General features: G+C 47.3%; 1 protein-coding gene across 1 annotated transcript; it reads left to right on the top strand.

The window, feature by feature from the left end:
* Window positions 1–9363: 9363 nt before the first annotated feature.
* On the top strand, window positions 9364–14319 carry LOC120685723 (rho GTPase-activating protein 4-like). Its single transcript, XM_039967799.1, has 5 exons — window positions 9364–10470; window positions 12365–12485; window positions 12583–12702; window positions 13096–13326; window positions 13433–14319. The coding sequence occupies exons 1-5, from the start codon at window positions 10010–10012 to the stop codon at window positions 14009–14011; spliced, it is 1512 nt and encodes a 503-aa protein (XP_039823733.1). The 5' UTR covers window positions 9364–10009; the 3' UTR covers window positions 14012–14319.
* Window positions 14320–14854: the final 535 nt, after the last annotated feature.

Here is a 14854-nt window from a genome sequence, read left to right as displayed (position 1 = left end):
GCTAGTGGCCAAGACAGGGTGATCATGTTTTCAGATTTTCAAATCAAAATATCTTAACTCAGATGATGTCATATACACAATGGAGCAAGCTATACATGATCAAGTTTATCAACTCACACTAGCAGGCACTAGAAGATCATAGCAGTGTATACAAGAATGCTAGTGCAAGTGAGACAATGCAAAATGCAAACATATACAATGCATATGCACAATGCAACTACCAACCCTAGAAAACAAAGAAAAGCAAAAACAAAGACCTATCAAGCTAACCAAAACAAAAGTCAGCGATCAAAAGGGGTAACAAACCCCAAGCTCCCCTCGCAAGCGAGCAAAGGTGTCCTGCTCTAGTGGTTTGGTGAGGATATCTGCAGTTTGCCTCTCTGAAGGGACATGGATCAGGTGTATGTGTCATCTCTCATGGTTGTCTCGCAGGAAATGGAATCGGATGTCTATGTGCTTGGTTCTGGAGTGTAGGATAGGGTTCTTTGCAATGCTAATGGCTGACATGTTGTCTACAAAGATGGGAACCCTACCAATACTCAAGCCATAATCCTGCAAGGTTTGTTTCATCCATAGGATCTGGGAGCAGCAACTAGCAGCAGCAACATACTCAGCTTCTGTGAAAGAAAGCGCTACGCTAGCCTGCTTGAGAGAGGACCAAGACACCAAAGATGTACCGAGAAATTGACAAGTGCCGGATGTCGACTTGCGATCCAACCGACACCCACTGAAATCGGCATCAGAAAAGCCCACCAAAACCAGAGAAGAATCCGTAGAATACCAAAGACCAAATTCAGGGGTGAATTTCAGATACCTGAAGATGCGTTTCACCACCTGCCTGTGGGAGGTGCGCGGCGAAGCCTGATACCGCGCGTAGAGGCAGACGCCGAACTGGATGTCCGGTCGCGTCGCCGTCAGGTACAGGAGAGAGCCGATCATGCTCCTGTACTCCTTCTGGTCCACCGCCTCGCCGTCCAAGTCCTCATCAAGCGCCGTAGATGTACTGATCGGAGTCGGCTAAGGAGACAAGTCACTCATGTCGAACTTCCGCAGCAAGTCTCTGGTGTACTTGGCTTGATGGACAAAAGTGCCTTGAGGAGTTTGCTTGATCTGCAGCCCGAGGAAGAACTGCAACTCACCCATCATGCTCATCTCGAACTCCCTGGACATCTGCTCAGAAAACTTGGAGACAAGAGCGTGAAAAGAGCCATCAAAGATAATATCATCCACATATATCTGAACTAATAGAAAGTCATTGCCAGAACGCATGAGGAACAAAGTTTTATCAACACATCCCATTTTAAAACCCTGAGCCAGCAAAAAGGTTTTCAATCTATCATACCAAGCTCTAGGTGCCTGTTTCAAACCGTAAAGAGCTTTCTAAATTTTATAAACACGGTTTGGAAACTTGGGATTTTCGAAACCAGGGGGTTGTTTCACATAAACCTCTTCTTCGATAAAACCATTCAAGAAGACAGATTTCACATCCATTTGGAAAACTTTAAAACCCTTGGAAGCAGCAAATGCAAGAAGGATTCGAATAGCTTCCAAACGAGCAACAGGGGCAAAAGTCTCCTCAAAATCAATACCCTCTTTTTGGCAAAACCCCTGGGCAACAAGACGAGCCTTGTTCCGAACAACCAAACCATCCTCACCCTGCTTGTTTTTGAAAACCCACTTCGTTCCGATGGGATTACAAGCAGGTGGAGGCTCGACAAAAACCCAAACTTGGTTTCTTTCAAAATTTTCAAGTTCCTCATGCATGGCATTGACCCAATTAGAATCAGAAAGAGCGTGTCCAATATCTTTGAGCTCAAAAGAGGCAACAAACACTGAATGAGCAAAGCCAGCGATACATGTTACCTTGGACCTGGTGACTCGCTCGTTGAGATCACCTAGCATCTGTTGAGGTGGATGGCGACGCTGAATGTGTCGCGGTGCTTCCCGTGTCAAAGTCGCCTCCTCAACCAAAGCTGGTGTCTCCTCAGGTGCAGCTGGTGAAGCCTGAGTCACCTCCTCGATCAGCCCCCGGGAAGTAGACACAGTCGGGTCGGGGCCGTCATCATCGTCCGAGCTCGTGGCAGAGATAGCTGGGTCCACAGCACGCGTGGTAGACTCAACCTCACCATCTACAGCTTCTTCCTCCTCATCTTCAAAGATGGGGGTGCCGAGCTCATCATCTCCTGCAACTTCAAAGACAGAAGAATTGCACGGTGCAGTCTCGTCGAAAGTGACTTCACAAGTCTCTCTGACGATGTTAGTATCAATAATCAGCACACGGTACGCTCTAGAGTGAGAAGCACAACCGAGAAAGACACCGTCAGACGAGCGAGACTCAAACTTATCAAGATTTCCATCTTTCAGCACAAAGCACCGGCAACCGAAAACTCTGAGATGGTCAACACGGGGCTGGCATCCAAACCGCAACTCATAAGAAGTCCTGTGCATGAAAGCACGCAAGAAAATGTGGTTGGACACGTAACAAGCGGTGTTAACCGCATCAGCCCAGTATTTGCGAGGAGTCCTATGCTCATCAAGCATCGTCCTCGCCATCTCAACCACCGTCCGATTCTTCCGCTCTACAACTCCATTCTGCTGTGGAGTGTAGGGAGAAGAATACTGGTGTTCGAGCCCTTGATCACTGCAAAAGGCGTCAAAACGAGCGTTTTTGAATTCTATGCCATTATCACTGCGAATCGCTCTCATGGCCTGGGGTAGCTCGTTTTTCAACCTCAAGATCAAGTCTCGAACAAACTCGAAAGCCTCATCCTTGGTTCTCATGAAAAAGACCCAAGAATAGCGAGAAAAGTCGTCCACAAGCACGTACCACTTAACACCAACAGATATCACCCTAGAAGGACCAACTGTGTCCATTTGTAGCAACTCTCCAGGGTGAGCGGTCATCACCTGATTAACAGGTGGATGTGAAGTAGCAATCATCTCCCCGTGGCGACACGGATGGCAAATAAGGTCCTTTTCAAACTTCAATTTGGGCAATCCTCGGATCAGGCCAAGTGAGCTCAGTCTCGACAACAAATTGAAGCTCAAATGTCCAAGTCTCCTATGACACTTCCACAAATCAGAAGAAGGACCAGCCATCAAGCAATGAGAAGGGCCAAAAGGAGTTCCAGAGAAGTCAACCAAGAAAACTCGATCGCGAGGTGTAATCTGGCAAACCAAATCTCCTCTAGAATCAAGAACACGTGAACAGCCCTCCTTAAAGCGAACCTCAAACCCCTCATCAAAAAGTTGCGAAACAGAGAGCAAATTAAAACCAAGGTTCGAAACCAAAGCAACTTCTCTCAGGGTAAAGCAATCAGAAACCCGAACAACGCCAAATCCACGTACCTTTCCTCTTCCATTATCCCCGAACACAATGTACTCTTTTGAGCGCATCGGCGTGAGGCTGGAGAACCATTTGTCATTCCCGATCATATGGCGCGAACAACCGGAGTCCATGATCCACCTGTTCTCCAAGCCTCCGACCTGCACATCAGTAGTGAGACAAAGGATGAGCAAATGTCTCAACACTGGGGTTAGCAAAGTGAGAAGCAAACCAGTGTCGAGCCATTTGTTCTACAGAAGGGTTAGCAAAACCAGACAAAACGTATCCCCCGTCCCGTCTACCGCGTGACTGACGAACACCACCGCGAGAAAAGCGTGGAGCCTCAAAACCTCCTCCAAAGCATCGATCCCGTGGTCCATAGCCGTACTGAAAACGACCAGGAGCACGACCGGCAAAGCGACCACCCGCTGGAGCACGGTAACCACCACCGTCTCCCTCACCTCCACCTACACGGCGCGCCCTAGCATCTCGCCTATCACCACGCCGAGAAGGACCATGCACCCGAGCAGAGTACATGTCCGCGTTCTGTCTCTCCTGCTCTCTCCTCACAGCCCGCTTCCTCCTGAAGCAAAACTCCTCCAGGTGACCATCCCTGTCACAGAACTCGCAGTGGTACCTCACCTCACATTTGGGAGGTGGAGGCCTAGCCTGCGGACGGGAAGGAGCAGCCCTCTTCTTCTGGGCAACCTGGGATGTGGCAGCAGGGAGCGTGTCGAGGGAATTCCTCGGCTCATTGGGCTTTGGAACCCAAACCTGCTTCTGCGGAGGTGCTTTCGGTGGTTCTTTAAGCACACCATCCGCGGGGTCAAGAAGCGAAGGCTGCATGCTCATGCTAGCAGTATTTCCAGCAGTTTTGCCAATCTTACCATACAACTTGTCAAAGTCTGACTTCGTGTATGTGTAACCGACCCCAAACCCATCACCACGCTTGAACTGCTTGATCATTATGCCCAACTGCGGCTCACTAGCAGAAACCCAACTAAGAATCGCCCTAAGATAGGTATTCTCATTCTCCAGGTTGGCTTTCTCTACCGCAAGATTATCCAAATCAGATATCAAACCAGGGCAAACAGAGCAGTCAATAGGTGGGCTAGACTCTATGACCTTAGTCTTTCCAAAAGACTTGATCAAAGCATTCTTCTCCTTTAGCTCTGACCTAAGCGTGGGACAAAGCTTACAAGCGCCAAGCAAAACTGGCCTAGACTTCATCTCCTCTAGCTCGCACACAACAGTAGCAAACTTAGACTGCAACGAAGCTAGATTAGACTTAAAGATAGGACACTCCTCGCATTCAAGCACATCGCTAACAATAGGAGCATCCTTAACCAGTTCTAGTTCATGCTTGGCCTTCGCGAGCTCATGAGACACGTCAGCAAGCGAAATCTTAGCAACATCTAAGTTCGCGACGCTCATCAAGCTTGGCACAGAGAGCAACAAGATCGTTCATGTGAGATATGCAGCCAGCGCACTCATCCTCACTAGACTTCTCCCTAGCACAAGCCAGCTCAGCCCTAAGCTTTCTACGCTCTCTAGCTGCTTTCTTAAGCAGCCTCTTCTGGTTGTCGAGAGCGGCGTACAACTCCCAAACCTCTGTATCAAGCAGGTCGATCGTGGAGTTTACCTCTGAATCGCTCTCGGATCCAGGAGAAGAGCCGGAGTGCGTCGGTGTAGCATGTCCACCCGAAGACGCACGAGCACCATCGGCTTCGCCCGCCATGGTGCAGAAGCTCTTGCGCCGACCGGCTGCCAAGCAAAGGCCGATGAAGCCGGTGGCTTCCTTGTCCCGCTTCTTCTTCTTCTTGTCGTCGTCGTCGGAGGTCGGTAAAGAAGAGCGGTCGGTGTCGGAGCTCTTGTCAAGGTCGCTGAGCTGCGCCAGGAAGGCCTTCTCCCGCTTCTTGGCCTTGTACTGGAAGCGCTTCTTGAGCGACTCCTTGTCGAAGCGTCCTCCCCGGTCATGACTGCGGTGCTTGTGGCGCCGACGCTCCTTGTTGGAGCCTCCCTCGTCGCGGTCGCGGTGGCGGTAGTAGTCGAAGGAGTTGTTCTGGCCACCGCCGGACTTCTTGGGGCAATCGGTGATGGAGTGGTTCAGATCGCCGCAGTTGTAGCACCCGGGGTTCTTCTTCCTCTGCCTGTTGTGGTAGACGCGCTGGAATTTGCTGATGAGGAGGCACAAGTCATCGTCGCCCAGAGTCTCCAGCTGCTCATCTGAAACAGAAGGCAAAGAGGCAAGAGAAAAGCCAAGAACAGAGTTAGCGTTAGAGCTCGATCCACCTGGGCCAATCACAAGAGCGACGCTCTTGGAAGGAGGGGCACCATTGAGCTTGGCTCGTGTCTGGTTATCCACCTCTGTGGCTTTGAGCTTGCTAAAAAGCTCATTCACCGTCAGAGTCTCATAGCCAGCAGACTCAATGATGGTGTTCACCTTGAGATCCCACACAAAGCGATCAAGTGCGTAAAGCAACTTGAGGGCCTTCTCGTGCTCTGTGTACTCAAGGGCACCAGTAGATCTATTCGCATTGATCTTGTTCACAATCAACTGAAAACGACTGAACATCAGGTCAATGCTCTCACCCGGCTCCTGTGTGAAGTTCTCATACTCACGCCGGTGAGTCTCGAACAATCTGGCCTTCACCTGAGGTGTACCCTCGTGGTAGTTCTCAAGGCACGTCCAAATTTTGTGGGCTTCCTGAAAACCCTGGACGCGTGAGAACTCCGCACGAGAAACGCCAGCGAACAAGGCATTGACGGCCTTGGCGTTAGCCTCGTGCTGGGTCACCTGAAGAGGCGTGGTCCGAGCAGCTAGAACCTCGTAAAGCTGGTTCTTGGTAATCTCCCAGACCTCGGCTCCCATGCTCTGCAAGAAGGCTCTCATGCGAACCTTCCAGTAGGCATAGTCCTCGCCGAAAAACACCGGGATCTTATCAAGACTCGCCATGGTCGCCAAGTGGTTTTCGAACCGGTTAAGGTATTGAAAACCTCAACCAAGCTCTGATACCAATTGTGGGACCGAAGCCGGCGACCAGAGGGGGGGTGAATGGGAGCCGATCAAAAATTTCGTCGAAATTCGAATTGTCGGCCTATATCCCAAAACTACCGCAAACCCTCGAACCTAAGTCAGCGAGAATAGCTATGAACAAGCTATCTCAAAGAAAAAGACCCGAGTCGCAAAGCGGAAGCAAAAGCGAGAGGAACTTCTCAAATCGAATATGCTCAGGCACAGACCAGTCTGACCGGTATAGAGGACCGGTCTGACCGGTCAAGAAGTTCAAAAACAGGCAGACCGGTCTGACCGGTCTCGCCAACCGGTCTGACCGGTGGCGTCCAGAAAACCCCGAAAATTCAGTTCCAAAACCGTGAATCGAGAGCAAATCATGTCCAAATTGGATGAAACATAGAGGATAGCTTCGTTCCTACCCCAAGAGTGTATCCCCAAGAAATCTCACCCTAAAGACATCCATAGCACGAGAATTTTGGGATGAGATCAAAGGGGGTGGGGTTTTCTCTAGTCTCCAAGAAATCGAATTTGAACGAGCTAGTGATTCCAGAGGGTTTCAAGAACCAAGTAGAGGCATGGGAATCACAGCAAAGAACTCGTGGACTTCTCGCAATCAAGTGCACCAAAAATGAAATCGAAATTTCATCAAACAAGGCACAAAACAAGGAGATGGATTGATTCAAACCGCCCATAGGGCACGAGGAGGTTAGGGCCTCCTTTCCCAATCAAATCCACAAGAGTTCTCACACAAACAACATTCAAATCTACCCTAAAGAGATGAACAGGGGAAGAGGAACACAGGGGCGGCGGTCTGGAGAACAGAACAATTCACGGACATAATACAAAAGCCGCACTTGACCTAACACAAGTGAAGAGGTATTTATACCCACGAGACCGGTCAGACCGGTGCGCTGGACCGGTAAGACCGGTTGGCTTGCAGCACCCTCTATACATGATCTCATCCGACGGCCGAGGTTCTTTCTTCGAAACGATCCAGTCCGTGGTTTTGGAGGGTCCGCGAAACCCGGGTAGATGGCCGGTTTTGAGAAAACCGTCAAAACCTCACGCGCGGGAAGATTCCCGCCTCCATGCCGTGGCCCTAGACGCCATTCCCGCCTCGGCCTTCTGACGGCCCTAGACGCCGCCCGACGCCCGTCACCTCCTCGCCCGCAGCGATGCCCTAGACGCCGTAGACGCCCGTCGCCTCCGTCAGTCCCGAGACCGACGCCCGTGCCTCCACGACTCGGCGTCTTCAACCGCCGTCCGCCTCCTTGGTTTTGTGGCGCAAACCAAGAAACCCGCCTTCCGTCGCAGCTTGCGCCCTCGATCTAGGAGTGGACTCCACAGCTGCCGCCTGGTTCGAGCTCCGGTCCCGGCTGCCCTTCACCGCCGTCCACCGCACGGTCCATCGGCCACAACACCTCCACGGCAGCTCCCCGTCGACACTCGACGCCCATGTACCTGCAATCCAAAGACCAAGTGCACGATCACACCGCACGGTTGACAATTCACTCATCACAAGCAGGATAGAGTACTCAATATTCCTCAAGTAGTAGTATTACACAAAAGTGGAGTTTAAACCAACTAAAAAAGTACAATGCAAGAATTGGTATGCCAGACTTCTGAAAAAATGCCATTAAACCTTAAACATGGCAGACAGAGTTCTACGGAAGATATCTTACAATTATAAGCAAACATAGGAAAGTATTGTTCATACACTTTTTGGTTTTTTGACTCGTCACCAACCGGCTTAGACTGAACTCAGCAGCGTGTGGTGGAGGCTTCCAGATGTTGACATGGCGGACGGACGGGCGGACGCGGCGGACGCGGCTGGGGACGTGGCGGGCGGGGACGCGGGCGGGCGGACGCGGCGGGACACTCTGCTGAGGTCAGTCTTAGTAGGAGCTAGTACAACGGTACTATACGGCAGAATGTTGGCTCGACTTGATTTTCACGCAACGTGCATTGTTTTTACATGTATTAAATGCATGATGCTTGAATTTAGCTGGCACCAATAGGCTAAATAATGGGAGCAAACCAAATTAGCTACATAAGTTATTGTCGGATGTTGGGTCTGTTCTTCAGATGGATATGCATGCCCCTTTTAGTTTTTGTGGCCTGAACATGATGAAACCTGAAGCTTACTTCTGAAACTAGTAAAAATCAAACCAAAGAAACTCCTCTTGTGTTGGGTCCAATCCTAAGGAGAGCACATGCACATCACGTGGTTAGCAGAAGAATCCTGTTGCCCCCGTTTAATAGTCGAACAGATCCTGTCCCTGCCACCTGAGGAGCTGTCATATTTACTGTGCCATCAGATGATGAATGGCATGCCATGGCACCTTTCTTCTTGCACATCCAAATTCCAGAAACAGTGGATAATTTCTAGATGGAAACTTTGGTAAAATGCTTCTCCAATTTATGAAGCCAGAAAGTTGTACTGGTGCATAAGCTGATGGACTGTAAATTTATAAGAAAAAGAAAAGGTTTCTTCCAGTTCGGTACTGCGTTTCTTTTGATGGGCTGCTTTGAGTACATGTCAGTGAAACGCGTCCGCAGCAATTTCTGGTACGAAACGTGATGGAGCAGGTATTTTGATTAGGCCCTCTTTAGTCTCCTTCAAAATTCCAAAATTTTACAAGATTCTCCGTCACATCGAATGTTTCAACGCATGCATAAAGTATTAAATGTAGCTAAATAAAATAACTAATTACACAGTTAGATTGTAATTTGCGAGACGAATCTTTTGAGCCTAGTTAACCTATGGCGGGACAATAATTACCAAATACAAACGAAAATGCTACAGTGTTTTACACCCAAATCTTTACGCAACTAAACAAGGCCTTAGTCTTTATCAGCCAGTTTTAGCTGTGCCTTTAACCTTTTGCCCCCTTGCAGCCAAATTTGACCTTTTTCTTTAGCTGAACCGAATTAGACTTTTGGTGTCATGCTGACATGTTTGCAGTCAATCCATCCATGAAACTTTCAGCGACGTAGCCAATTCGAAGGAGAAGCTTTCTCTGATGGTAGCTTGAATAGAGAAGAAACGCACGCGTGAACGAGAAGCGAGAGGCATGCGCATCCATGTGTGCGTCGCATGGCATAAAAGGGGGGGAGAGGAGTAGGAGCAGGAGACGAATGATGGCGCCATCACCTCCAGCTCAATCCCTCTCTTCAATCCAACTCCACCTCCACAAAAATCCTATCCAATCTCCACCAAACAGCCCACGAGATTTCGTCATCTCCTGCTAAAAATTGCGTCTTTTTCTGGCTAAAGACCCCCTTATACTGAGTTAAAAATCCCCCCTTTGCTGTCCAGTTCGGCGCTCCAAATAGTTTTTTGTTGTGTTTTGCATCGTGGATTTGGACCAAACGCACCACCCGCAACCAATCCCCCCCCCGCTCGAATCCCATCCTGCCCCAGCAATCCCAATCTCCGGTAGAAAGCAAGCATCGAAGAAATCCTAAATAGGACGCACCAAGAACTCCACTAGGAGAATCCCCAATCATTTCTTGGTGCATTTGGCGCACCCCCCCCCCCCCCCCACACCATCAGCGAAATCCCAAGAAACATCTCCCAGTTCGTCCCCCCCCCCCCCCCAAATCGGTCCTACGCCGCACCAGATCACAGCTCACGATTCCAGTGAGAATTCGAAAAGTTGGAAGCAATGACGGAGGTGGCGCTCCTCCGGGGCCCGACCAACCTCGCTTCCCCCGCAAGCCGCGCCTCCGCCTCCTCCTCGCTGCGCTATTTAGCCAATGCCGACAGCGACGTGCTCCCAGGAAGCGGTAGTCCGGAGCAGCCTGCAGGATCTACAGGAAGCCGAGGACTCCAAGTCCAAGAACGGCGGGGGCAACAGGCAGGAGGGTCAGACGAGGAGGAGGAAGAGGAGCGGTGGTCGTTCTTGGCGCTGCTGTTTGAGCTGCTGCGAAAGTCGCTGCTCGGGTGCAGGACGGAGGGCGCCGGCGGCGGCGACGGCGAACGCGGCGGCTGTGGGATTGGGATGGAGATTGGGTTGCCCACGGACGTGCAGCACGTGGCGCACGTCACGTTCGATAGGTTCCATGGATTCCTGGGGCTCCCTGTCGAGTTCGAGCCCGAGGTGCCCCGCCGCGCTCCGAGTGCCAGGTCGGTCCCATCTCATTCTCCCGTGTTCATCAATCGGTTTCGTATCAAGTTCATTCTGAAAGATACAGGTTTTATTATGAATTCAGCGGTCTCATAGGATTCAACTTTTAGGTCCTCTTCAAATTTTATTTTGGCGAATGTTGACATCTTTTGCTTCCCTTTAGAAATTTTGTGGTGTTTCGGTACAAAGTGTGTCTGAAAGTCCTAAATGTAAACATGGTGGATTGGTAGTTGCTAGAACGGGGTTAGTTAAAAGTTCACTGCTTTTTAGCATTTATACGGCACAGTTGTTTGCATAATGTCCTTTTGGCTCTTTTTTCCTTTTCAAATAAATGTCCTATTCATTCTAATTGGGGTGTAACCGTGTAAAGGTTGGGTGAGGAAGACCAATTCAGGCAATTTTTTTTTTTCATTTGAGCTTAGTGTGTATATAGTTGGAAATTGTTGTTTGCATTTGTAACCTCGGCTTGTTTTGAACTGTGATAGGCTGATTGCCCATACCTTGATAGTGGATCACTGGATATGCTTTGAACTACCATTTTGTGTAGAAATATTTCTGTTATGTTCATCCGTGCTCCATTAAATAGTTTATGACTCATGTTTATTGATTCGCGATTATTTATTAGTATCTCATGATTTTTCTGGACCTGCTTACTTCATCCTGGAATTCTGTTGATTGAACTAGCGATATAAAGTAGACTGTTACATCATCTATCGTTGAGAAAATAAAAAAGCTATTGGCAATTCAATGATTCATTGATGGCATAAATAATATTGATAAGATGAGATGTACACCTTTTCTAATTCACTAGAGTTTCAAGTTATTTCTTGTCTTATCATTTGTCATTTGTCTATATGTTGGACTATGTATTGAAATATTGTTTCTGTGCTTTGCCATATTTTCTGATTTGTGATTGGAACAGAACACAGAGTATAAAAAAGTACATAGGTATCTTGTACTTTATTTCTTATTGTGAGTTCCAAGATTTAGGTTTTCAGTACTAGCAATCTGAAAAGAATAAACACAAGCGTTCTACATCTAGCTCCTACTTTATAGAAGGATGTTAGCTTATTCCACTAAAAGAAGATAAAGTCGCACAAACACCTACGCGCAATCTTTAAACTCAAGGATTGCTGGTATATGATTAATGAAACTGAATTGACAATTTTATATTGTCTTGATCTTAAACAAGTGCAGCTCCTCAAAAGAAGGAATGGTAATTTCTATGTACAGCATGTGCACTTTAACTGAGCAGTCACCAATACATCAAACCAGTACATTCAGCTTCTAAATAACATTTTTTATTTTTTTCCCACACCTTTGTTTTGATGCTGAATTTTATTTGTGTGTGAACATTGTTTGGCCCCTTGCATAACTTCTAAGGATTCAGGGGATTGTTTTTTATAGCATTTTTTATCTTTAGAAAAAAAAGGGCGGCCTGGTGCAAGTGGTAGTGTTTGCCGCCTGTGAACCGAGAGGTCACAGGTTCGAGTGGTGATCTCTACATATTGCACGGTGTGTGGGAAAGACCTCCCGCTAATAACCTCCCCCGGACCCCGCACAGTGCGGGAGCCTACGGCACTGGGTACGTCCTTTTTTTTATCTTTAGAAAGATGGTGATTCCTTTTTTTTAAGGAAAAACTGTGGGGGAGATCACCACAGTATCAAAAACCTTATATATCAAAAGATGGTGATTCCTTGACAGCATCGGCATAGTGGTCTCTTTTTCATGTGACCATATCCTAACTCTTGCAAGGCGCATTCTTTTGAATGTTATAATGTGCACTTCTGAACATCATAAACTATTCATTTTTAGCAAGAAAACTGCTACTTCCACTTGCATGTTTACTGTGGCTCTTGCTATCTGTTGGCTGATTGAAACTTGAAATGCAGTGCAAGTGTCTTCGGAGTTTCAACAGAATCAATGCAGTGTTCCTATGATTCGAGAGGAAACAGTGTCCCAACGATCCTCTTGATGATGCAAAGACGCCTTTATGAACAGGGTGGTCTTCAGGTGTGCTTTTTAGGATATCCAATGACTCTTAATCTATGTGCTTCATTAGTGCTTGGTAGCTTTGTTCTGATCCAGGTGTCTTGCTTTGTACTTCCAGGCAGAAGGCATCTTCCGTATTAACGCGGAGAATAGCCAGGAGGAGTTGGTGAGAGACCAGTTAAATAGTGGAATTGTTCCGGATGGCATTGATGTCCACTGTTTGGCAGGTCTCATAAAAGTAAGCTTCTCTTCTAATCATTCTGTTGGCTGCATCAGTTTCTTAATCAATTAGAGCTATAGGTTATTGTGCTTATCTTGACCACTAGAATTTCATGCCAACACCAGTCAGAGAATCCACACTTCACTTTCTACTAAAACGCAATCTTCTCTTTTTCTTGCACAAAGATGTTGCCTCAACCTTTTTCTCTATGCGTACAAAGTTGTGATTGTGGATTTGTGGTCGTGCTGTGTAGCAATCTTCTGCGGCCGAATATAATCTTGCTTTCGGGAACAGTCAAGGATTGTGGTCAACTGATTTGATACTAATAGTTTATGCTCTCAAGTCAATTACCTTTACTTAGCAAGGCAAAAGTATGTTCTCATCCAATCTATTCTTTTCATCTCTTTCCAGGCCTGGTTTAGGGAGATGCCGAATGGGGTGCTGGATTCTATCCCACCTGAACAGGTGATGCAATGTCAATCTGAAGAGGACTGCGCTCGGGTTGCAAAATGCCTTCCATCAGCTGAAGCAGCTTTGCTTGACTGGGCTGTTAATCTGATGGCCGATGTAGTCCAAGAAGAACAGATAAACAAAATGAACACTCGGAATATTGCTATGGTTTTTGCACCAAATATGACTCAGGTAATGCATTGTGCTAATACCATAGCAAACTACCAATAGAGCTCACTCCACATGGAAATACTGGAATGGTCAGGCATGCTAACTATAGGATACACATATCATGCAGATGGCGGATCCTTTGACAGCACTGATGTATGCAGTGCAAGTGATGAATTTTCTCAAAATGCTAATACAGAAGACTCTCAAGGATAGAGAAGAATCCAATCTGGAGGATGTTTTGCTGCCCCAGAAGGATCCATCTGATGAGAATGGGCATCAGAAACCCAGCGTGACACTTGATTCTCTCCTTGAGGAAGGATCCAGGCGTCCCTCTTTCGTCAATGAGGAGCCCCTTCTGAACAGTCCCGCACACAGCTCAGAGGACAAGCCCGATGAAACTAATGCTGCTGAAGAAGTCACTGCTGCTTTCACTGCCCAGACAAGTGAAGTCCTGGCAAGTAGGGAGGGCTCCACTAGTTGCTCACAACCTGCACTTGCTACTCCGGCTGCTACTGCTGATGCTTCTGGCACAACAGCTACAAATTCTCTTCAAGGCAAGGGGAGCCGAAGCCCGAATCGTAGGAGGACCAGAAAAGTTAAGGGTCAGTCTGGAACACGTGCCACACCTGCAGCTGAGAAATCAAGAGGTGTGAGCATCGTGAGCCGTATAAACTCCAAGGTTGAACGGATTGAAGCATGGAGATGAAATCAAATGAAATTGCTGCTATTGCTGTGTACTAGATAACTGACCAATGTTGCCTGAACATAGGACCCTGGACTGCTTTGCTTGCACATTTTGTATTATCTATTTACCATCTCTTGGTGTATCATGGTCATGGTATTTTCAGATTCAATCTTCTTGCCTTCACTAACTTTTGTATCTTTTTTATGATTACTTGCTTGAGTGAATGAAAGATGCTGATGCTTTCGTTTGTACATAAATCTCTTTGATACCTAAATTAAGAAGTGCCTGAAAGTTCAGGTGTGATATGTACTGTGCTTGTTCTCATTGCATTGCACCTTGTTCTGCTGTCTCCATGTTTCCCTTTCAATTATGATCGATCAGAAAATATTGGTCACTCTTGTGTTTTACTTCTGAAAAATTTTAAGCTATATGTTTTGCCTTTTTGTCTCACAGCTCCCTGAGTTGCTTATCCTTCTCCACAATATAATTTTTGTGAATCGTCTGCAACTGTGCTCTCATCAATCGTAAGGCATGACATCTTTCGTTGCATCAGCTATCTTTATTCTACCTCCTCTCCTTCATTCTTTTTCTTTTATTACAGGCTTACAGAATCTGCACAAAGGTTTTCCAGCTTTCGTGAAGAATACAATGTGACCAGACCAGGCACCACAGATCAAGGTTTTGAAATTCGTTTGAGAAAAAATTTCGGACATGGCCGAAATCAGCGAATTTCGCGAAATTTCGGCCGAAATTCATTTTTAGACTATTTTTAAAATACTTTTAAATATATTTAAATTATTATTTCCGAAGGGGCCGAAATCAGCGAATTTCGCGAAATTTCGCCAAAATTTCGGTGAAATTTCG

The sequence above is a fragment of the Panicum virgatum genome, chromosome 8N, assembly GCF_016808335.1.
Source record: "Panicum virgatum strain AP13 chromosome 8N, P.virgatum_v5, whole genome shotgun sequence".
NCBI classification, from domain to species: domain Eukaryota; kingdom Viridiplantae; phylum Streptophyta; class Magnoliopsida; order Poales; family Poaceae; genus Panicum; species Panicum virgatum.
Note: the sequence above shows the minus strand (reverse complement) of the source record. Positions and strands in the feature narration are given on the sequence as shown.

Coding starts and splice junctions, on each gene's coding strand:
- LOC120685723 (XM_039967799.1), top strand. CDS start 10,010: ATGACGGAGGTGGCGCTCCTCCGGGGCCCGACCAACCTCGCTTCCCCC. Junction 12,486..12,582: donor ATGAACAGGGTGGTCTTCAG/GTGTGCTTTTTA, acceptor TTGTACTTCCAG/GCAGAAGGCATCTTCCGTAT. Junction 13,327..13,432: donor TTGCACCAAATATGACTCAG/GTAATGCATTGT, acceptor CATATCATGCAG/ATGGCGGATCCTTTGACAGC.